Source organism: Prinia subflava, chromosome 1 (assembly GCF_021018805.1).
Source record: "Prinia subflava isolate CZ2003 ecotype Zambia chromosome 1, Cam_Psub_1.2, whole genome shotgun sequence".
In the NCBI taxonomy this organism is placed as follows: domain Eukaryota; kingdom Metazoa; phylum Chordata; class Aves; order Passeriformes; family Cisticolidae; genus Prinia; species Prinia subflava.
In genome coordinates this window covers 152,759,824-152,782,781 of record NC_086247.1, presented here as the reverse complement: position 1 = coordinate 152,782,781, position 22,958 = coordinate 152,759,824, and the positions used below count along the sequence as shown (strand labels likewise).

Sequence of the window (22,958 nt, the reverse complement as noted above, 5' to 3'; positions counted from 1 at the left end):
TAATTTTTTATCTTCCTCCCTGACCCCCCCAATCGATTGCTCGCATCGATACGCTCGGCGCTCGGCACGCCTGGCCTGTCGCGCATGCGCGCCGCGCGCTGTACGGCAGGCGGGACGTGGGGTACAAGATGGCGGCGCCCGGAGGCGGCATGGAAGCCCCGGAGGAGGCTGAGGGTTTGGTTTTGGGGCGGCTGGAGGAGGAGGCGCTGAAGCGGCGGGAGCGGCTGAAGGCTCTGAGGCAGCGAACGCTCCAGGTCGGGCCGGGCTGGGCGCTGCGAGGGCGGGGGCAGCGTTCGGAGGGGGCCCGGAGGGGCTGCAGTGGGCCTGGGGAGAGGCCTGGGGGTGCTGGGGATAGGCAGCGGATCCCGCGTGGATCCCGAGTTCTTTGGGATGTGGTGGGATGGGATTTGGGGATTTTGGGGTCCCAGAGGGTCTGGGATGGGGCTGGGAGCATCCGAAGATCCCAAACAGATCCTGAGTTTTTTGGGATGTGATGGGACAGGATTTGAGGATTTTGGAGTCCCAGAGGGTCTGAGATGGCTCTGGGGGCGTTGGAGGGGAATCAGAGCATCCCACATGAATCCTGAGTTATTTGGGATATTTGGGATCCTCAGTTCTTTGGGTGCGACAGAATATGAAGATTTTGGGGTTCCAGAGAGTCTGGAGTGGGGCTGGGAGCATCAGAAGATCCCAGACAGATCCTGAGTTTTTTGGAATGTGGTGAGACGGGATTTGAGGATTTTGGGATCCCAGAGGGTCTGGGATGGCTCTGGGGGCGTTGGAGGGGAATCAGAGCATCCCACATGAATCCTGAGTTATTTGGGATCCTCAGTTCTTTGGGTGCGACAGGATTGGAGGATTTTGGGGTCCCAGAAAGTCTGGAATAGGGCTGGGGGTGTCAGAGGGTCCCAGGTGGGTCCCAATTCTTTGGGATACGGGATGCAGAGAGTCTGGAGTGGGGCTGGCAATGTTGAGGGGGGACACAGAGAGTTTGAGGTGGATCTGGGGATTTGGGATGCAGGAGGTTTGGAATGGGTGAGGATTTTGAGGTTCCAGAGGCTCTGGGATATCTCTGGGGGAGTTGGAGGGGAATCAGAACATCCCACATGAATCCTGAGTTATTTGGGATATTTGGGATCCTCAGGATTTGAGGATTTTGGGGTCCCCGAGGGGTGGGGATGTCAGAGGGTCCCACGTGGATCCTGAGGTTTTTGGGGCATTTGGGATCCTGAGTTTTTTGGGATTGGGTGGGACAGAGGATTTGGCATTCCCGGCCCTCACCCCTCCGTGTGCAGCCTCTGGAATATTTGGGATGCTGCTCTCGGGGCAGGGCTGGAATTCCCGTTCCCTGTGGATGAAATCCCCGTGGATGTGGCCCTTGGAACCCAGATCAGGGCTGGGAATGTTGGACTCCATCTCCAAGACTTTTCCATCCTCAAGAATCCCAGGATTCCGCAGCTCTTTTCCCGTCTCCAGCGGAGGCACAATCTTGGAAAAGCCCCCATTCCAATGATTTTCCTTCTTTTCCTTGAGTAACCTGGAATCCTTCTGACCCTGTTTCCTGCCAGGATTTTTCTGCGGGAGGGTTAATTCCTAAAAAAACCCGGCAGAAAATCGCCAGGATTGGATTTTCCGCTGCTCTTTCACCTCCCCCTGCCATTCCCATCTCCATGGCGATGGACACGGAGATTTCCCGTCCTTCCCCCTTTCCATCCCTCTCCATTAAAAACGGATTAAAGGCTCCTTGGGATCCCCAACCCCGTCCCGGGCTCCTTTCATCTCCTGGAATTCCAGATGGATTCGCCCTTTTTTTGCTGGAGCTTTGGGATGGGATCCGTGGAAATGAGGAGTGACACGGAGCCCGTTTGGGATGAGGGACAGGGAGGCTGTGCCAGCATTCCCACTGGGAATTCTCTGCTGCTGCTCCTGCTTATTTCATGGAACGCTTGGTAGGGAAGGACCCTCGAGGCCGTCCCGTTCCTAGGGCAGGCAATTCCAAGCAGCTCTGTGGCTTTTAATGGAGAATTCCTGGTTTTCCAAGGATGGAAAGCTGAGGGTGGAAAGAAAATGGCGGGAAAGAAAAAATAGCAGGGGAAAAAAGCAGGCAGGAAAATAAAAGAGTGGGAAAGAAATTTTTCCAGTTGGATGGATCCAGTGTCATTCCAGAGGATGGAGGATGGACACTGCAGCTCCAAACTCCTGGAAAAGAGCTTGGATATGGAAGGAGACATTTCCCGCTGTCCTGAGAGCTCAGCCATCCCCAGCCCTCAGGGGAGAAATTTGGGAATTCTGTTGTGATGTGGGAAAGGTTTGGATTGGAATTGCTGCTTTATTAAAGCTGGGAGATTCCCGAAATCCCAGATTTCTTTTGGGAAGGGGCCTTGGACCCCATCCAGTTCCATGGGCATGGAATTCCAAGCGGCTCTTTGGTTTGTAATGGAGAATTCCTGGTTTTCCAAGGATGGAAAGCTGAGGGTGGGAAGAAAATGGCGGGAAAGGAAAAAGGGCGGGAAAGAAAAAAGAGCGGGAAAGAAAACAGACAGGGAAAATAAAAGGGTGGGGAAGAAATTTTTCCAGTTGGATGGATCCAGTGTCATTCCAGAGGGATGGAGGATGGACACTGCAGCTCCAGGCTCCTGGAAAAGAGCTTGGATATGGAGGGAAACTTTTCCCGCTCTCCTGGAAGATTCTGGGAGAGCTCAGCCATTTCCAGCCCTCAGGGGGGAAATTTGGGAATTCTGTCGTGATGTGGGAAAGGTTTGGATTGAAATTCCTGCCTTACTAAAGCTGGGAGAATCCTGAAATCCCGGATTTCTTTTGGGAAAGGGCCTTGGACCCCATCCAATTCTGTGCACAGGGAATTCCAAGCAGCTCTTTGGTTTTTGATGGAGAATTCCTGGTTTTTTCAAGGATGGAAAGCTGAGGGTGAGAAGAAAATGGCGGGAGAGGAAAAAGGGCGGGAAAGAAAAAAGAGCGGGAAAAAAACAGGCAGGAAAATAAAAGGGTGGGAAAGAAATTTTTCCAGTTGGATGGATCCAGTGTCATTCCAGAGGATGGAGGATGGACACTGCAGCTCCAAACTCCTGGAAAAGAGCTTGGATATGGAAGGAGACATTTCCCGCTGTCCTGAGAGCTCAGCCATCCCCAGCCTTCAGGGGAGAAATTTGGGAATTCTGTTGTGATGTGGGAAAGGTTTGGATTGGAATTGCTGCTTTACTAAAGCTGGGAGAATCCCGAAATCCCGGATTTCTTTTGGGAAGGGGCCTTGGACCCCATCCAATTCTGTGCACAGGGAATTCCAAGCAGCTCTTTGGTTTTTGATGGAGAATTCCTGCTTTTCCAAGGATGGAAAGCTGAGGGTGAGAAGAAAATGGCGGGAGAGGAAAAAGGGCGGGAAAGAAAAAAGAGCGGGAAACAAAACAGACAGGGAAAATAAAAGGGTGGGGAAGAAATTTTTCCAGTTGGATGGATCCAGTGTCATTCCAGAGGGATGGAGGATGGACACTGCAGCTCCAGGCTCCTGGAAAAAAGCTTGGATATGGAGGGAAACTTTTCCTGCTCTCCTGGAAGATTCTGGGAGAGTTTAGCCATTCCCAGCCCTCAAGGGAGAAATTTGGGAATTCTGTCGTGATGTGGGAAAGGTTTGGATTGGAATTGCTGCCTTACTAAAGCTGGGAGAATCCCGAAATCCCGCATTTCTTTTGGGAAGGGGCCTTGGACTCCATCCAGTTCCATGGCCAGGGAACCCAGAACATTCCGGCCTGAAATCCAGGGGGAGGCAAAGCTGAGGCTGCGATTCCAGCAGGAATTCCAGGTTTTAATGGGAATAAACGCTGGATATTCCAGGAGGAGCCACCCCAGGATGAATCCGAGCTGGTGAAAATTCCAGCAGTTTTTGTGGAGCAGCTCAAGGTCCTTGGGAAGCTTTTCCTGCTCTTTTTTTGGGAGCTGTGAAAGGCTTTTCCTGGCTTTTATCCCTTTCCTTTATTCCCACTTGGTTCTGTTCCCTTTGACAGCTCATCCCTTTGTTTTCCAGCTTTAATTCCAGAAATCCAGGGAATGCAAATGATCCCGAGCTTCAGATCTCTGGGAAACGTTTCAAGGGCAAGGGATTTTCACTGGAAAAAAAATCGTTGGAAGTCCAGGACATCCTGAAAATTAGGAAGAAGCTGAAAGAAGGAAAATATCCCAGAAATATCCCAAATTTCCCTGTTTCTTGCATCCCTTATGTTGAGGAATTCTGCTTTTCCTGGAGTTTTCCTGTCATTCCTGTGTCTCGTGGATGGAATGTTGGGTTATTCCCACTGAAAACACTGGGAATGTTCATGGAGAAACCGGGATTGGCTCCTGCCTGTGGAAAAATCCAGGTTTTTTTGGGATTCTTTCAGGACTGGAGGCACCAAAAACAGGGAAAAAGGGAATTCCTTCTGTCTGCTCCCTCAGTTTCTGGATCAGATTCCCTCAAGGAAAAATCTCCAAAAATATTTAGGCAGAAAAAAAACAATGGGAGAGGAGAATAAATCAATGGAATAAGGAGATTCCTGCTTGGAAATTCCATGGAAAAATGGGAAGCTGCTCGTGGAGCCTCTTTGGTCTGCAGTGCTCGAATTCCCAAGGGAATTCAGCAGAGGCTGAGCTGTGGGAAAGCTTTTTGTGGGAATATATTCCAGGATTATCCAGAGAATTTAAGTGAAAATCTGAGAATTTGGGAATTCCTGCTTTGCGATTCCTGCTTTTCTTCCCGTGGAAAGTGGGGGATGAGGGAATTTTCCCATAATTTAAGGAAAAAAATTCCTTGCTGGGACAATAGTTGGCATTTCCCATTGGGCACATCCTGGATTCCCAGCTTTCCCCCTTTTCCTTTTGCCCTTGCTGGGAAATTCTGGGATTTGATGGCTCCAAGTTCCCCTCCAAGGGAAATTCCCAGGGAATTCCTCTCCTTTTCAGATCTGGGGGGATGCTGCTGATATTCCCAAAGGATCCCTCAGTGAAATCCAGGCAGGATCGCTGTGGGAATCCCAGGCTCAGATTCCCTCTTCCATCCCCAAAATTCCTAATCCAAGAACTCCTCATCTCCTTCTCCTCCCTTTTTGATCCCCAAATCCTCGAAAAGCCGGAGCCTTCCCGTGTTTTTGCGGGAAGGGAAGGTCTCCCATTGCTCCTCATCCCTGCTCTGCAGCATTCCCTGGGTCATTCCTCGAGCCGGAAAAATCCCTTTGGCTTCATCCCAAGCTTTTGTTCCCAGCTGGATTTGCTCCAGAGCCGCGTCCCTGCTGCTCCTCCACACCTTCCCGGCGGGAGGAAGGGCCGGCACTGCTCCTTTCCGACGCCTTTTCCTGCTTTTCCGCCCTCGCCCCGCTTTCCCAAATCCCCGGACAATCCGTGGGCCCGCGCTTCTGTCCTGGCTTTTCCCGGTTTTTTTTCCGTGCTGGGATTTGTTTTGCTGGAGCAAAGCTCCTGTGCCAGAGGCTTGGCAGAGGTGTTGCTGTGGAAACAGAGCCCGGGGAAGTTTTTCCAGCCGGGATAAAACCCCCGGAGCGCTCCGAAGGATCCGTTCCTATCCAGGCTTTTTTTTTTTTTTAGGGAAGTCTGGAAGGCTCCCGGGGCTGGAGCACAGGAAATGTTTGACCTAGGAAAATGTTCCCAGAGGTTCTTCCCAACAATTCCAGCCCGGGTGTGAATTCCCAATAAACACTGCTTGGTTTTTCCCCCTTTGGAAAACAAGGATAGCCAGGAAGAATTTCCTTGTTTTGCACTTGGATGGAATTTGAATCCAGGGATGATCAGATCATTGGAGAACCCCAAGGATTGGGAATTTGCAGGAACTCTTGAGAGGGATTTAGGGTTTGGTGCTTTGGGGCAGGGAGGAGTGGTTGGGATAGATGGGAATTGGGCAGGAATTCCTGGCTGGAATTCCCAGAGCAGCTCTGGCTGCCCCTGGATCCCTGGAATGTCTCAGGCCAGGCTGGAGCACCCTGGGTTAGTGGGAATTCCCTGCCCATGGGTTGGATGATCCTTAGGATCCCTTCCCATCCAAGCCTTTTGTGCCTGCAGGCTCAGGAAATGTTGGGAATTCGGTTCTGGGAATTCAGGGGTGCCACAATCTCCTTCCTCCCGCCCCTGCCCTGCTCCGTGGGAATAAAAGCTGGGATCAGTGAGGCTGAGCAGAGTTTGCTGTGTCCATCCCTGCTGCCCTTCCTGGGAAATCCAGAGCTGTGCCTGCTCCTTTCCCGCTCTTTTTTCCCCCCCTTTCCCGCTCTTTTTTCCCCCCCTTTCCCGCTCTTTTTTCCCCCCCTTTCCCGCTCTTTTTTTTCCCCCCTTTCCCGCTCTTTTTTCCCCCCCTTTCCCGCTCTTTTTTCCCCCCCTTTCCTGCCCTTTTTTTTTCCCCCTTTCCCGCCCTTTTTTTTCCCCCCTTTCCCGCCCTTTTTTTTCCCCCCTTTCCCGCCCTTTTTTTTCCCCCTTTCCCGCCCTTTTTTTTCCCCCTTTCCCGCCCTTTTTTTTCCCTCCTTTCCCGCCCTTTTTTCCCTCCTTTCCCGCCCTTTTTTTTCCCCCCTTTCCCGCCCTTTTTTTCCTCCCCTTTCCCGCCCTTTTTTTTCCCCCCTTTCCCGCCCTTTTTTTCCCTCCTTTCCCGCCTTTTTTTCCCTCCTTTCCCGCCCTTTTTTTTTCCCCCTTTCCCGCCCTTTTTTTTTCCCCCTTTCCCGCCCTCTTTTTTCCCCCCTTTCCCGCCCTTTTTTTTCCCCCCTTTCCCGCCCTTTTTTTTCCCCCCTTTCCCGCCCTTTTTTTCCCCTCTTTTCCCGCCCTTTTTTCCCTCCTTTCCCGCCCTTTTTTTTCCCCCCTTTCCCACCCTTTTTTCCCTCCTTTCCCGCCCTTTTCTCTCTTCCTGCCCTTTTCCCCCACACCTTCTCTGGAAAACCTTTGCCTTGATTTTCTGGGAATATCCCCGAACCTTTAAAAAACTTTGGATTTAATGGGAAAGAAGCTGGAATTGGGAATTTTGGGGCAGCCCGTGGTAGGATTGGAATATCCCAAAGTTCCAACAGCCAGGGAAAAGCAGGAATTGTCAGGAGGGGGAACAGCCATGGCTCCTTGGGAATATTTCTTCCCAAGGATTTCCTTATCTGGGAACCCTCTGGATAAAATTCCAGCAGGGGTGAGGGGAGTGCAGGCTCTGGAGCATGAGGAGAAGAATGGGAGAGGACTCTGAGCATGGGGAGGGATTTGGAATTCCATGGGGGATTTGGAATTCCATGGAGTCAAGGGCAGCTAAACATTACCCAGCTCGGAGATCCAGCAGAGAATTCCAGAGGGCTCTTCCCAGTTTTTATTGAATTTAAGGAGCAAGGAATTCCTGGGAGGATCCCAATGTTCTAATGGACTTAAACCCAGGGAATTAAAGCAGAAATAAATTGGGATTTCAGGATGTTTATTGTTAGTTTTCCCTTGAAAAAACCGGGAATATTTTCCTTGCCCTTGGAGCAGGAGCTGGACCTGAACAATTCCTGGCTCCCTTCCCTGTTTGCTGGGAATGTAATTTTTAACCCGGATTGTGGAGCAGAGCTTGGGAGAAGAGGGATCCCGGGAATGAGGCAGCAGCTTGGGAAACATTCCTGGAGAATTCTGGGATCCTGGAGCTACTGCTGAGACAGAGACTTGGGATAAGGGAAGGGATCCCGGTGCCAGAGGGCAGGGAGGGGTGGGATATTGGGATGGAATTCCCAGGGAATTCTGTGGCTGCCTCAGCTCTGGAAGCGTCCAAGGCCAGCTTGGAGCAGCCTGGGATAGTGGGAATTCCCCGCCTGTGGAATCCTTAGGACCTCTCCCCATCCAAGCCTTTTGTGCCTTTAGGGAAAGTTGGGAATTCAGGGGGCTGAGATCTCGTTATTCCCAATCCTTTTCCATGGGAATAAAAGTCGGGATGGGTGGAGCTGAGCAGGGTTTGCTGTGTCCATCCCTGCTGCCATTCCTGGGAAATCTGGAGCTGCTCCTGCTTTTTTTGGGAAGTTGGGGAGTTGGTTTCCTTCCAGCATTCCCGAATTCCATGGCTGCCCCTTCCCAGCTCCTCCTGGGCACCTCCCAGCCCTGTTCCTGCCTGGATAATGAACGGAAGCGGGAATTCCCGGGATCTGCTGCTGCCAAAGGAGCCTCTTCCCCAATTCCAGAGGAACTGGATTTTGCTCCAGCCTTTTCCCAGAGCTGGAATTTCTTCCTTGCACTTTTCACATTCCTTTGTGTGTCATTCCATGTTTTCTATCCCAAACATTTCCCCGATAAATTTGGGAAAAAAAGGAATCCTGCCCTGTGAATTCCCAAATTTTTACGGCTGCTCATCACTCATTCCCAAATCCCTTCTTATCCCTTCTCTTCCTATAATTCCCAAAAATATCCCAGAGCCTTTGGGGGCTCTTTGCTTTCCTGGTTTTCCAGAGAAGCCAAAATCTGAGGGATTATCCCGATTTTTTTTTTTTTTTTTTGCAGAACAAGGAGAGCGGAGAACCCGAATCCAAAATTCCCCGAGAGGATGAGGAAGAGGAGCCGGTCAAGCACAGGTAATTCCTTCCTCATTCCCACTTTTCCCTCTGGAATGTGCTTCCCAGGAGGATTTTCCCTTGGTTCTCGGTGATCAAACTGAAGTTTTCCGTAGGAATTCGGTGCAAATAATTTGGGATGAGGGAGGGGTTGGATTCATCCTGGAGGAAAAAATTCCAAAACTGAGGCAGTGGGAATGTTGGGAACTTCCTTGAATTCCCAGCCGTTCCTGCCTGGATTCAGCAGGGATTGCTGGTTTTCCATGGATTCCTGGGGCTGTTTTCCCTGGAAATCTCAGCACAATCCCAGCTGAGGCAGATCCAGCTGATCCCAAAGGAGTTTTCCTGTTGGGAAAACCCCACCAGGGCTTTTTTTGGGATGGGAGATTCAGGTGGAAAATGTGGAATGTGGCCTGTTCCCACGGATTTATCCCTAAAAACCTCAGTGGGAGAAATGAACCAGGAAAAAAAAAAAAAAGAGAAAATCCTTTTTTTTTTTTTTCCTTTTTTTGGGAATGACTCCTTGGGCAAAAGCAAATCCCAGTGGAGGAAATCCCACACGGATTTGGGACTGGAAGTGCCGAATTCCTCGGGAGAGGGAACTTTCTGTGCTTGGAATTTGTGCTGGAGCCAGGAAAGGCTCCGGAGGTGAAAGCAGAGCTCGGGAAGCTCCTGAATAATGAACGGATCCGGAGCTCTCGGATTCCAGCGCTGCCACCGGAGCCGATGGAATCGGGCTTGGATTCCCCACCCCTGCGGATCCAGGCTGGAGTGAGGAATTCATCCTCCAAATCCCAAAAAAATCCCAATTTGGTCTGGTTTTATCCTGGGAATCGCTGCTGGTGGCTCTGTGGCATTCCCGGTGTTTCATTCCCGGTGTTCAGCAGCACCAGGGAAGGAATTTTTCCCTGGATTTTCCTCCATCCGGTGGCAGACCCAGCCAAAATCCTTTCCCTGCCTCAGGGTGATTTCCTGGAAAATCCAAGGAAGCTGCAGGTGGAGAGGAAAGCGTGGGGTGGGGAAATTCCATTCCGGCTTTCTCCTCAAATTCATGGAATTCTTTGGGATTTTTCCCTCCCCTTTTGGAGGGGAAAACTTCGATTCCCCATGGATCTTCCTGTTTTTCCAGCTTTTCCTGTTTCAGCCTGGTTTGTTGGGATGCAAAGGGAATTTCCCAAGGTGAATTCCAGCCAGGTCTGCCCCGTGGGAATGTTTGAATCCCAAATTTTGCCCGGATAGTTCCCAACGTTTGATTTCCTTTTTGCTTTTCTTGTGGAATGTCTGCTTTTCCCGTGGAAATCGGATCGGGAAGAGCCCATCCCTTGATTTCCTCCTGGATTTGGATTTCCCAAGGATCTCCCTATGGGAAAGGGAATTGCTGGGCATTCCTGGCCTGGGGAAAACAGGGAAAATCTGGAATTTCACTTAGATTTGGGAAATGGAATCTCCCTTCTTTCCAGAGCACTTCGTGGAGCTGGGTTGGATTTTCCAGGCGGAAGGAATTCTGTGGGATAGGGAATGTGGTGGTTCAGGGAGTGATCCCGTGGTTTGTGGAGCAAAATCCTGGGATCTTCAGGGATTTTTTTTTCCCAGGGATTCTAGGTGTGGAATTCCAGGCTGGATTGCTTTGGAAGCTTCCTGGATCCCTGTGATTCTCCACAGACTCCGTATTCCCAAGCCTCGGGAATGGCTGGAGAGGGAAAACTCCGGGAAGAAGGAGCTGGAGGTCCCTGCCAGGGCATGGGGACATCCTGGGAATTATCCAAGGGTTTTCTCCTCCTTTTCCCTCTGGTTGTGAATGGATTGGGGGAATTCCCTCTCAGGGATTGGGATATGGGGAAATCCCATCAAATTCCATCCCTGGAAGTGCCCAAGGCCTTCCTGGGATAGCGGAATTGTCCCAGCCCATGGAATGGGATCATCCTTAAGGCCCTTCCCAGGAATCCATCCTGGAATTCCGGGATTCTCCCACCCCTTCTCCACATTTTTTCCCTCTGCTCATTTTTCCAGGAATCCCCAGGAGATTCCGTACCCGCCTGCTCCTGGAGCAGGGAAAGATTCCCTGGGGAAGGCGTTCCATGGAATCCTGGAATGGTTTGGGTGGGAAAGGACCTTTGGGATGATCCCATTCCATGGGCAGCGACAGCTCCCTCTGTCCCAGGCTGCTCCCGTCCCGCCTGGCTTTGGACACTTCCAGGGATGGAAATTCCCAACTTTTCCCTTCCAGTGGCTGCAGGAAGGACAGGATCCCCTCGGCTCTGCGTTTTCCCAACGTTTTTCCCATTTTTTGGCCACTTCCCGCTTTGTTCCTGCTCCACTCCCACCTCCCCATCCCCTTTTTTTCCTTCCTCGTTTTCCTGCGAATTCCCAGCCCTGCTTTTCCCCCAGGAATTCCGGCTCTGATCCCTGCTCCGTGCTCTGGGAATTCTCTCTGGAGCTGTGAAAAGCTTGGGATCATTCGGATTTTCGCGTGGAGCAGGAAGCGGAGCCGCTGCTCCGCCTTTCCCGGGAAAAGGGTGTGGGAGGATCTCGGCCTTTCCGCCTCCTTCCCGCGGGGTAAAACGCTGGATTTGGGAATGGGGGACCCGCTGGAGCCTGGAATTCCCATCCCGCAGCGCTGAGCCTTGGGATTGGGCTCCTTGTGCCAACAAAGCTCCTCAGAGGCGGGAAAAGCGGAGCTAAAAATCCAAGGAAAAGCTCGGAGAGGGACGGGACAAAAGCAATCCCCGATTTTCCAGCTTTTGGGAAAGGGAATCCGCAGCCAGCCCTGGCCTTGGACACGGAGTTATCCTGGGAAGTTCCAGCTCCTGCTTGGGGGGAGGAGCGGGGTTGGGAAACCCGAGCTCCCGGAGGAATTCCTGCCTCTGGAATGTCACCGGGCAGGTCCGCAGCCTGCTCTTTGTCAATCCCTGCCTCAAATCCCCCGGGATGCTGCTCCAGAGGGGGCTGGGCTCGCCAGGAGAATCCGGGATGTGATTCCCTTCATCCCGGAGCCTGGAAATCTCAGGGAAGGGCTTTAGGACAAGGAAAAGAATGGAAAAAAAAAAATCAGGAGTAAACTTGGGAGGCAGGAGCTGATGGGGGCGGCACTTCCCGGGATCTGCTCCCGCTTGGACACGGAGCATCCCAGGGATCCCTTCCCATCGGGAATGTGCTCAGGAGGAGGGGTGGGAATGGGCAAAGCTGGGAACTGCCACATTTTGCTCCAAGCTGGAAAAGGGAAAACAGGGATTGAATCCCCCTGGAAGCTGAGAGCAGCGGGATCCAGGCTGGGAAAATTCCTTCCATCCTGAGGGTTCTGATCCATGTTTGGGGCCTCTGGAGCTGGAGGGTGTCTGGAGCTGATCCATCCCTAGGGAAGGATCCCTGGAGCTTCCCGTGATCCCAAGTCTGGCTGGATCTTCCTGGAGAGGCTGTGGATGATCCTGGCTTTTCCCTGGGATTGGGATGAGCCTCCCTGCTTCTTCCAGCCCGCATTCCTTGGCTCTTCCCAGCACTCTGCTTTTTCCCAGGAATCATTCCTGGGAATTCATCCCCCCCACGGCATTTTGGGCATGGATTTTTGGGTGCTCAGACTTCCAGCTGCCCTTCCTGGGGGAGGATTCCTGGGAATGGCAGCAAGTCTGGAGCACCTCTCTGCTCCCAATGCTTGGGATTGCAGATCCCAGGGCTGGGATCGCGGCTCTGATCCCGAAATTCCAGTGGTTATCCCGGGAGTTATCCGTGGCCATCTCCTGCTCCCGAGGTGCCTCCAGGGCTCCTCTCGGTTGAACCTCAAGGGTGGAAGTTGGGTTTGGATCCATCCCAACCAGGAGGAGCCGCAGGAAAACACGGATGAGCTCTGTCCTCGTTCCAGCCTTGGCATTCCCGGCGTGGCCGGGGTGGGAATGCTTTGGGATATCCTCCAGCTCCACATGGAATGGGGGCTTTGTCCCGGTTTTATTTGTGGATACTGAAATTCCCAGTGTCCTCCTGGAAAAGCTCAGGTGCTTGGGAAGCCCCGTGGGAAGCGATGGGAATCCCAGTGGCTTTGGGATCTTCTCCAGCTCTCCTGGAGCACCTGGATGTCTCCCAGGGCTTGCTCCAGCAGGGAGCACGTCCTGGAAAACCAACCGGCCTGGCAGGTCGGGTGTGCAGAGAGGGGGGGTTTTTTGGGATTCCTTCCCTCTGGAGCTGCTGTGGGAGCAGGATGGGCTTGGACACACTCGGGAGCCTGGGCAGGAGCAGTTTTTCCTGGGAAGAGCTTTTCCTCAGGGCAGCTTCTCCCGGATCTCTGCCTGCTCCTCCTTCGGTGCCGTGCCTGAGGAATCCAGGAATGTCGGCAGCACCTGCTGGAGGGAATCCAGAGGATCCCATGGGATCCTCCAGGGCTGGAGCCCCTCTGCTCTGGGAAAACTGGGAATGCTCCCCTGGAGAGAAGAAGGCTCCAGGGAGAGCTCAGAGCCCCTGGCAGGGCCTGAAGGGGCTCCAGGAGAGCTGCAGAGGGACTGGGGACAAGGGCTGGAGGGACAGGACACAGGGAATGGCTCCCACTGCCAGAGGGCAGGGCTGGGTGGGAGATTGGGAAGGGATTCCTGGCTGGGAGGGTGGGGAGGGGCTGGGCTGGGATTCCCAGAGCAGCTGTGGCTGTCCCTGGATCCCTGGAATGTCCAAGGCCAGGCTGGAGCACCTGGGACAGTGGGAGGTGTCCCTGCCATGGCAGGGTGGGAATGGGATCATCCCTCAGATCCCTCCCAACCCAGCCCATTCCAGGATGATTCCGTGATGTCCATACGTTTTTCCTGCTGTTCCTCATCCTCAGGGAGCAGGATTGGGAAGCTGCTCCTGAAGCAGCTCCAAGTGACTTTTGGGACAACAACAGGAGCCAGGAAGAAATCCCCATTCCAGCTTTTCATAGCAAAGCCATTCCCGGTGCTCCTGCGTCGAGGATTTTGGCAGCTGGAACGCTTGGAAAAATCCGTGGAATTGTTTGTTCCACGAAACCCTTGGGGCTGGAGCAGTGAAGCACAAGCCAGGCTCGGAGGGGCCTGGTTTCCCTCAGGAGCACTCCGGGCATTCCGCGCATTCCCGGCGTGCCGGTGCCAAGGGCCTCCTCCCAAAAAAAGCTGGGATTCCTCCTGCTGCCCCAGCCAGGAGCTGCAGGCCTGAGGGAAACGTGGATTTGGGATATTCCCGACCCAGCCCAGGGCATGTGCCACCCCTGGCAGGGTCCATCGCTTCCCTCTGGAATGCTGCACTCCCAGAATCCTCCCAATCCCTTTTTGGGGAAGGAATTCCCAGCTGGGAGGGTGGACTGGGATTCCCAGAGAAGCTGTGGCTGCCCCTGGATCCTGGGAAGTGTCCAGGGATGGGGCTTGGAGCACCCTGGGATCATGGAAGGTGTCCCTGCCATGATCCCAAGGGTCCCTTCCATTCCCAAATTCCATTGTTTACAATCCTGGAGCCCATCCCGGTGCTCCCAGCGCTCCCAGAGAGCAGCTCAGACCCTTGGCCAGGAGATTCCCATGCTGGAGCAGGAATGGGATGCAGTGGGAAGGGCTGGACTCTCCACCCGTGCTCCAGTGACTTCCAAGCTTGGATTTTTGGTAACATAAAAACCTGTTCCTCTGCTTCCCGAGCTTGGCTTCTCTCGGAGCGGTTATCCCGATTATTCCCGTCCTCGGTGGTTAATGAGCTTCACCTCCTGCATTATCCCTGTGGGCTGAGCTCTTCCATGGATCCCATGGCCTCCGGAGTGCCCTGGAAGTGAGATGAGCTCCTGCCAGCCGGATTTTCCGGGATTGTGGCTTTGGGAATCCCTCCTGAGGCTTGCAGGGTTTGGCTCCAGTGAGGAATCACTCATGGGAGTGAGGGTGTCCAATTATAGCCCAAATTAGTTGGGAATATCATGGAATTGTGGCTCAGTCCCGACTCCTGAGCTTTCCTGGAGAAGAGGAAAACATGGAAAAACTTCCAGGTGATGTTTGGGTTCCTCATTCCCTCAGCTCCACCACCCATTCATTCCAGAGCTGGGATTTGCTCCCTGATTTTAGCACTTCCAGAAACGCTTGGATAACCACCTTGTATCCTTAAGAATCCCTTTTTCCCCCCTGTCATTCCCTGAAGGAATTTTTTCCATGATTTTGGATCTTCCCTGGGGTTTCCATCCTGAGATTCCCAGTTTTTAGACCCAAAATGTTGGAGCCAGGTGGGAGTTGGGTTCTTTTCCCAGGGAACGGGGACAGGACGGGAGGGAACGGCCTCAGGCTGTGCCGGGAGAGGCTCAGCTGGATATTGGGAATATTCCTCATGGAATGGGGAATGGGAGTCCCCATTCCTGGTGGGATTGAAAAGCCACGGATGTGGCCTAGGGACACGGATCCACGGTGGCCTGGGCTGGATCAACAGATTTGAGGATCTTGGAGGCTTTTCCAACCTCAGCAATTCCACAATTCCCCGATTCCAGCTGCCTCTGGCTCCTGATCCCAGCATTCCCGCTTTTCCCGAGTGCCACCCCGGGCTCTTCTCACCGCTCTTCCCGCTTTTCCCAGGGAGATCAAGCTGCGGAATTACGATCCCGAGGATGAGGAGCTGAAGAAGAGGAAGCTGCCCCCGGGCAAACCGGCCTCAGGTGGGAGAAACCGGGAATGCGGGAAGGGAAGGGAAGGGAAGGGAAGGGAAGGGAAGGGAAGGGAAGGGAAGGGAAGGGAAGGGAAGGGAAGGGAAGGGAAGGGAAGGGAAGGGAAGGGAAGGGAAGGGAAGGGAAGGGAAGGGAAGGGAAGGGAGGGCTTGGGAAGCTCCGTGCTCCTCCCAGGTGGGAGCTCCGCCGGGATGAGGTGTCCATGGAGCCAGGAGGGGCTGGAATATCTGATCCTGTCTCCCTCACACCCAGCATTGCACAAGAGGCTGGGAACACTCCCAGGCCCAAATCCAGGGATTCGTCCTCGGAGGAGCCTCCCTGGAGGAGCCTCCCAGAAATTCCGGCTGGTTTTTGTTGGATTTATCTTGGAGAAAATCTCAGTCCGGAGCTGAGGGCGTTGGGGCTGGAATTTCCTCACCTGGAACTTCCATGAATCACCTGAGGGGGAAGTGAAGGAGCTCCCTGGGTCCTGAAATGTGGAGTTTTCCTGGAATAAATCCATTGAAAAATGCCCTGAATAAAAAGGGAGGGCTGGGAATGGCTGGGAATTGTGGCACTGCCCCTTCCTTGTGTTTTTGTAGGATCTTAAAACTTCCATGTGAAAGGAAAGGCTGGAGCGTGTGCAGGGAAGGGAACGGAATTCCTGAGGGAGCTGGGAATGTTTTCCTGGAGGAGAGGAGGCTCTGGAGGGACCTGGCTCTGCACAGTTCCCTTACAGGAGCCAGGGGGAATCGGGATCTGCTCCCAGGGAACAGGGACGGGAGGAGAGGGATATTGGATATTGGGAAAATTCCCGTTGTCCCACGGTGCTGGAGCCCCATTCCTGGAGGGATTGAAATCCCTGTGGATGTGGCACTTGGGGACATGGGCAGTGCTGGCCTTGGCAGTGCTGGGAATGTTTGGACTCAGTCCAAGATGGTTTTTCCAGCTGGAATTGTCCTTGATTCCATGAGATCCGTGTGCTGGAGTGAGATGTGCTCCCTGGTGCCGCAGCCCCTCCGTGGGTTCTTTTTCCATGAGTGTTTTCCCGTTATCCCGGATATCTCCAGAGCTTTCCCCAAGGCCTGGGCTGGAGCTTGACTCCTCCAAAGTGTCCCAGGCCTGGAAATGAGTCCAGGAGAGCAAAATTCCCGACCTTTGGAGCAGCTGATCCCTGCAGGTGTTGGGAAAGGAGGCCTTGATCCCAACCAGCTTCCAGCTTGTGGGATTTCCATCATTCCCGGGTCTCTGCTGGGAGTCTCCAGAAGGGTTTGGATACCAAAGGGATGGACTCACCTGTGGGTGCCTGTTTTTAAGGAAAGCTGTGGGAATGGGGTTTAGGGAAGCTTTTGGGAGCCAGGCCTGGAGTGCTGATGGAATTCCCACTTTTCCAATGCTGATCCTGTTTCCCCATCTAGTGGAGGAGACGGTGAAGGAGCAGCTGGAAGCGGCCAAGCCGGAGCCCATCATCGATGAGGTGGTAGGTAAAGCTGGAGCTGGAATTCCAGGGAATCCAGAGCTGGAGATCTGGACTGGGAAATCCGGAGCTGCAGATCTGAATTGGGAAATTCGGAGCTGGAGATCCGGATTGGGAAATCTGGAGCTGGAGATCCGGATGTGGGAATCCAGAGCTGGAAATCTGGATTGGGAAATCTAGAGCTGGAAATCTGGATCTGGGAATTTGGGGCTGGAAATCTGGATGTGGGAATTTGGGGCTGGAAATCTGGATGTGGGAATTTGGAGCTAGAAATCTGGATCTGGGAATCCAGGGCTGGAAATCTGGATCTGGGAATCCGGAGCTGCTCCAGGTCCAGGCTGGAATGTTGCCCTTGGCTTTCACTGATGTCTCCTCTCTTTCCCTAGGATTTGGCAAACTTGGCTCCCAGGAAACCCGACTGGTGAGTGCCTGTGGAATGCTGCTCCTGGGAAAAGCGTGTTGGAGCCACCGGGGGGTTCCAGCACCTTGAGGTTGTGCTGGAAATATCCAGGAAAATTTGATTTGAGGGTTGAAAATGCCGGGAAAATCCTGTGGGAGGTTGGGATGAGCTGATCTTTAAGGACCCTTCCAATCCCATGATTCCATGGAACTGGAACACCCGCCTGGCTGTGGAGGCAGACACAATTCCCTTTTCCTGCTGATTCTTTGGAATGCTTGTCACCAAGGGATGGGTTGGGTTTGGAGTGGTGGCACTTGGGAAAGAGAAGGAATTCCTGCTGGGAAAGGTGGACCCTGCTTGGCCATGGAATTGTCCTGACCATGTCGCTCTCCTCCCAGGGATTTGAAGAGGGATGTGTCCAAGAAGCTGGAAAAGCTGGAGAAGAGGACCCAGAGAGCCATCGCGGAGCTGATCCGTGCGTTCCGGAGCCGCGGGAATGGGGTGGCTCATCCCAGAGGGATTCCATGATCCATGGCTGGGAACTCATCCCAGAGGAATTCCGTGATCTGTGGCTGGGAGCTCATCCCAGAGGGATTCCATGATTCATGCTGGGACCTTGTCCCAGAGGGATTCCATGATCCATGGCTGGGGAGGGATTGGTGGGGTTGATCTCTTCCCAACTGGATGTGGGAAGCTGTGGGTCCCAAGGAACTTCCCAGGGAAGCTCCAGGAGCGCCTTGGTTGTATCAAGGGAAGGGTTTTGGGATCCTGCACTGCGTCATTCCCAATCCAGCCAGTCCATTCCATCTCCATGGCTCCCAGTCCGTCCCTTCTCCATGGCTCCCAGTCCATCCCATCTTTGTGGCTCCCAGTCCATCCCTTCTCCGTGGCTCCCAGTCCATCCCATCTCTGTGGCTCCCAGTCCATCCCATCTCTGTGGCTCCCAGTCCATCCCATCTTTGTGGCTCCCAGTCCGTCCCTTCTCCATGGCTCCCAGTCCATCCCATCTCCATGGCTCCCAGTCCATCCCATCTCCATGGCTCCCAGTCCATCCCTTTTCCATGGCCTTTCTCCCGGCAGGAGAGCGCTTGAAAGGGCAGGAGGAGGAGCTGGCGTCGGCAGTGGGATCGGCCAAGCAGGAGGGAAGCGACTCCGACTGAGGAGAATCCGTCAGGAACGGGCTCTGGATCTGCCCCGCCCCGACCCCGCGTCCCTCCCAGTCTGGGACTGCTCATCCCTTTTCCCAAAATTCCCGATGCTGCCGTGCCTGGAGGAGAGGCAGATCCAAGGAGCCTGGCTGGCTGCTGAGGAACTTCCGTGGAAAAACTTTCTGGGATCACAGGGGGGTTGATGGGAGCAGGACAGACCCCCCAGTTAGCCGGAACTTCCTTGGAGCAAGGAAAAGTGGGAAAGCTCCGGGTTGGGGCCGGAAAGGTCAATCCAGACTTGCTGGGAAAGGGCAGTGCCAACAGCCCCTGGAAAAGCAGGATCATTTCCCAGGGAATGGTGCTCCTGCTCCTGTGCAGACTCCTTGAGGCTCTGAGTATTTGGGAATATCCATGGCCAGCCCTGGAATTCCTGTGGGAATGTGGCTTGGGAATTGTTGGCTGCTCTGCACCTGGCCGAGTTTCACGTGGGATTTGCTTTGCTCCCGGAATTTCCCAACCCTCCAGGAGCGTGCCCTGCTCCTCCTCTTGGGGGTTTTTGTTGTTAATGGATGTTTTCCTAATAAAACAATTCCATGTGGAAAAAGTTGTCACTTGTCTGGCGGAGGAGTGGGAAGAGGAGCAGTGGGATTGAGCCCACGGAAGTTGGAGTGGGATTGAGTCCATGGAAATTTGAGGAGCAGTGGGATTGAATCCATGGAAGTTGGAGTGGGATTGAGTCCATGGAAATTCGAGGAGCAGTGGGATTGAGCCCATGGAAGTTGGAGGAGGCCACAGCAGGTCCAGCACAATTCCTGGGATGGGCTGATCCAGGGTATTGTGTGATCCAGGTTCCTGGGGTGATCCCAACCCTGTGCCTCTGGAAAAGGTGAGCCGATCCTGCATTTTCCCTGGAAAACTTTATCATGACTGGGAGATGTTTCAGGATGGTGCTGGAACCCTCAAACTCTTTGGGTTTGATTCCAAAGAGGGTTTATCCCGAGGGGAAACATCTGGTGCCAACACGAGATTCCAGCTGGGATAAGAGGAGCTGTTCCTGGTAGTTCCCACATCCTGCTGTGTTTTTCCTGGTGGATCATTCCCAGGGAGATGGATCCTTGTCCCTGTCCCTGCTGCTTCCCACTGCTCTGTGCTCCTCCATGCGGATTTCCCACCTGCGAGAGCGCCATTCCTGCTTCCAGGGGATGCCTGGGAGCAAAGAGCAGCTGGAAAACTCCCAGATTCCTCCTCTGTTCCCAGCTTCCTTCCTTCTCCTTGGCTCTCCCATTCCCGGTGTTTGCAGCCATTCCTGCTCTGTCCTCTCCCCTTGGAGGGGCCATTCCCAGGGATTCCCAGGGGTGTGGGGACATTCCATGGAGCAGTGGGAGGGCTGCACCCACCTGGGCCAGGCTCGCTGTTGGGATGTGCCTCTGGATTCCCTCTGGATTCCCTCCGGATTCTCTGGTGGGAAAACACCTGGGCTGGGAGCCCAACCATCTCCCAATAGCATGTATCTGGTGATTTTCCCTATTTTCCTTGGATGTAGACATCCAAGTGCCCCTCACCCTTGTCCTGGGGCAAAATATTTCTGGAAAAGCAGTGGGACGGTTCCATCAGGGAATGCTGTGGCTGCTCCATCCCTGGAAGTGCCCAAGGCCAGGTTGGATGGGGCTTGGAGCAGCCTGGGATAGCAGGAGGTGTCCCTGCCCATGGAATGGGATGGGTGGGATGATCCTGAAGTTCCCTTGCAACCGAAATCGTTCAGGAATTCCCTGATTCTGTGGAGTCATGGAATCTCTGGAATGCCCTGTAGATGTCAGCAGATCTCCATGCACAAAACTGTGCCGTGTCCAGCTATTCCAAACAGCTGGAATCCGGATAAAGCCAGGCAGGCTTTGCATCCCTGACTGGGATGCTGCCAGCTGGAATTCTCATCCCTCCGTCCATCCCTCCCTCCCTCCCTCCCTCCCTCCCTCCCTCCCTCCCTCCCTCCCTCCCTCCCTCCCTTCCCTGGCTGAGGCCAGACCAAAGGTGGGAAGCAGAAGTTCTTTCCCTTGTTGACTTTCAAGGGAAAATTTTCCCTTTAAACTGTCTCCAGTTCCAGGCACAGCTTTTCCCAGTTCCCAAAGAGATCCTTTTCACTTTCAACTCTCCTGGAAAATCTGACTTGGAATGAAAAATCCCAATGTTTTCACTTAGGACAAACCTCAAATGAAATGTCCTGAATTTTCCCTTTCCCATGTGTTTTCCACTTTTATTCCAGGCTGAAATTAAGCCAGGATCAACCCAGAGCCATGCATAGATGTGGGATCCTGGCATGGGAATGGGATCTCAGCATGGGGGTGGGATCCCAGTATGGGAATGGGATCCCTGCATGGGGTTGGGATCCCAGCATGGGAATGGGATGATCCTGGCATGGGATTGGGATCCCAGCATGGGATTGGGGTCTCAGTGTGGGACTGCTGTCCTGGTATAGGATTGGGATCCCGGCATGGGGCAGGGATCCAAGGATGGGAGTGGGATCTTGGCGCAGGACACAGATCTTGGAATGGGACTGGGGTTCCAGCACAGGACAGAGATCATGGAGTGGGACAGGGATCATGGAGTGAGACTGGGATCATGGAGTGGGACCAGGATCATGGAGTGGGACCGGGATCATGGAGTGGGACAGGGATCATAGAGTGGGACCGGGATCATGGAGTGGGACCAGGATCATGGAGTGGGACCTGGATCATGGAGTGGGACAGGGATCATGGAGTGGAACTGGGATTCCAGTGTGGAACAGGGATCCCAGCGTGGGACAGGGATCCTGACAAGGATCCTGGCATGGGAATGGGGTCCCTGTACAGGAGGGGGATCCTGGCATGGGACAGGGATCCCGATATGGGACTGGGATCATGGAGTGGGACAGGGATCATGGAGTGGGACAGGGATCCCAATGTGGGACAGGAATCCCAGTATGGTACAGGGATCCTGGCATGGGACGATGATCCTGGAATGGGACAAGGATCCTGGAATGGGACAGGGATCCTGGAGTGGGACAGGGATCCCGGTGTGGTGCTGCGGTTCTGGTGAGGAACAGGGATCCCTATATGGAAAATCCTTCATCCATAGGAAAATCTGTTTTCCATGGCTGTTTTGGAGCCTGCCTTTTGTTGGGAAAATGTGCACACCCCCAACACAGCCCCAAACTGACACCGGGGCCAAATCCATCCCTCAGGATCCTCCTGCCCATTCCCTCTGGATTATCCCCCGCCAACATTCCGGCCTTTTAAAAATCGGGATGTTTCTTTCTCCCCTCCTTGGAAATGCCACCTCCTGCCTCTTTTCATTGGGTTCCCTCCTGTGCTCTCCACGCTCCAGCCTTGGAAGTTCTGACATCCCTCTGTCCAATAAAAACCAGGCCCTGGGATGCTCTTGGCCGGGATAAAAGGCACCGGGGTGGGCTGGAATTTGGAGGAGCCTCTGACGGCTCCGTGACACGAAGCAGGAGCGGCCCTGGAGCGCCGCAGGGGTTGGGATTCTCCAACCTGCTGGGATGATGGAGAGGAGCCTTCATCCCGAGCCCCGGGCCCTCCAGGCCGTGGTTTGGGAGTTGTCACGCCCACGGCCAAGGTCCGGCTTTCAAGTGTCCATCTGCTGCAGGGACATGAAAGGAATTCCCGGTTTTTTGACAGCTGCTGAAATTCCTTTTGTGGTGTTCCCGGCCGGGCCCTGCCCAAGCCGGGGGTTTGTGCCGCCTCTTCCAGCTCCGGGGGGGATTTGGGATCGTTGTTGCTTCTGGAAACAAATCCCTCTGCCGGGCTGCTGGCCTGACTCTACAGGTCCCAGGATTCCAAAGCAGGTTCCTGGGAGTTTTTCCTTTGGAATGTCTGAGCAGAGCTGTTGGGAATTTTTCCTTAAACGTTTGGGATGCTTGGAAAATGCTTGGCAGTTTCTCAAGGCTCCCTGAGATGTTCTGGGGCGGTTGGTGGATGGGGTTTGGGAATTCTGGGACACCTGTGGCAATGGGGATCCCATGGGATGTTTCCTACTGGGAATTGGGAATGCACACATCGGAAATGGCCTCTGAGGAATGGCAGCTCTTGGAATTCTTTGGTGCCTTCCAAAGGGATGAGACCCCCCCTGCAGAGCTGCCCCCAGCCCCGGGGCCTGGCCACTGACTCCAATGAACTTCCAGCCAGGAAAATTATCCCGGGACTTTGCCATGCTTTATCCTCCTGCCCTGTTTGTTTGTTGTTCAGCTCTTCCAGCCAGCGTTGCAGGAATTGCCTTGGGAAGTTTTCCCATCCCTGTGCCAGCAAGAACGGAAAATTTGGGTGTTGGAGTGGGGTGGTGCAGCCTCTGCTGGGCACAGCCCGGGGGATTTGCTCTGAATTCCCTGGAATAGTGACGTGCCCAGGGCAGGGAGGAGCAGCACATTCCTGCTGGGATCAGAGTCTGTCACATCCAAAGGGAATTCCTGCATGGAGAGCTGCTACTGTCCCACTTCCAGCTGCTTTTCTGCCTCTGCTCACTCCGTAGAAGTTCAGAGGAAGTCCTTACTTGGAGCCGGGACATTTTTGGAGCAGGTTCCTTCTGATCATCCCGTGTCCATCACTAAGGGATGGTGAGTGTGGAACTCGTGTCCCTTTGACCATTGCAAGGTCGTGGAATCATGGAATGCTTTGGGTGGGAAGGGACCTCAAGGATCACCCATTCCCACCCCTGCCATGGCAGGGACACCTCCCACTGTCCCAGGCTGCTCCAGCCTGGCCTTGGGCACTGCCAGGGATCCAGGGGCAGCCACAGCTGCTCTGGGAATCCCAGCCCA

The 22,958-nt window shown here is 53.9% G+C and overlaps 1 protein-coding gene across 1 annotated transcript; it reads left to right on the top strand.

Moving 5' to 3' along the window:
• The first annotated feature begins 87 nt into the window (after window positions 1-87).
• On the top strand, window positions 88-18,755 carry CCDC12 (coiled-coil domain containing 12). The gene is made up of 7 exons (XM_063417586.1): window positions 88-254; window positions 8,476-8,546; window positions 15,056-15,135; window positions 16,542-16,603; window positions 16,987-17,021; window positions 17,399-17,475; window positions 18,081-18,755. The coding sequence occupies exons 1-7, from the start codon at window positions 129-131 to the stop codon at window positions 18,158-18,160; spliced, it is 531 nt and encodes a 176-aa protein (XP_063273656.1). The 5' UTR covers window positions 88-128; the 3' UTR covers window positions 18,161-18,755.
• The last annotated feature ends 4,203 nt before the right edge of the window (window positions 18,756-22,958 follow it).

Bases quoted from the DNA above. Each gene is read 5' to 3' on its own strand.
- CCDC12 (XM_063417586.1), top strand. From the start codon at position 129: ATGGCGGCGCCCGGAGGCGGCATGGAAGCCCCGGAGGAGGCTGAGGGT. The intron at 15,136-16,541 runs GTGGGAGAAACC...TTCCCCATCTAG, and splicing joins CCCGGGCAAACCGGCCTCAG to TGGAGGAGACGGTGAAGGAG. The intron at 16,604-16,986 runs GTAGGTAAAGCT...CTCTTTCCCTAG, and splicing joins AGCCCATCATCGATGAGGTG to GATTTGGCAAACTTGGCTCC.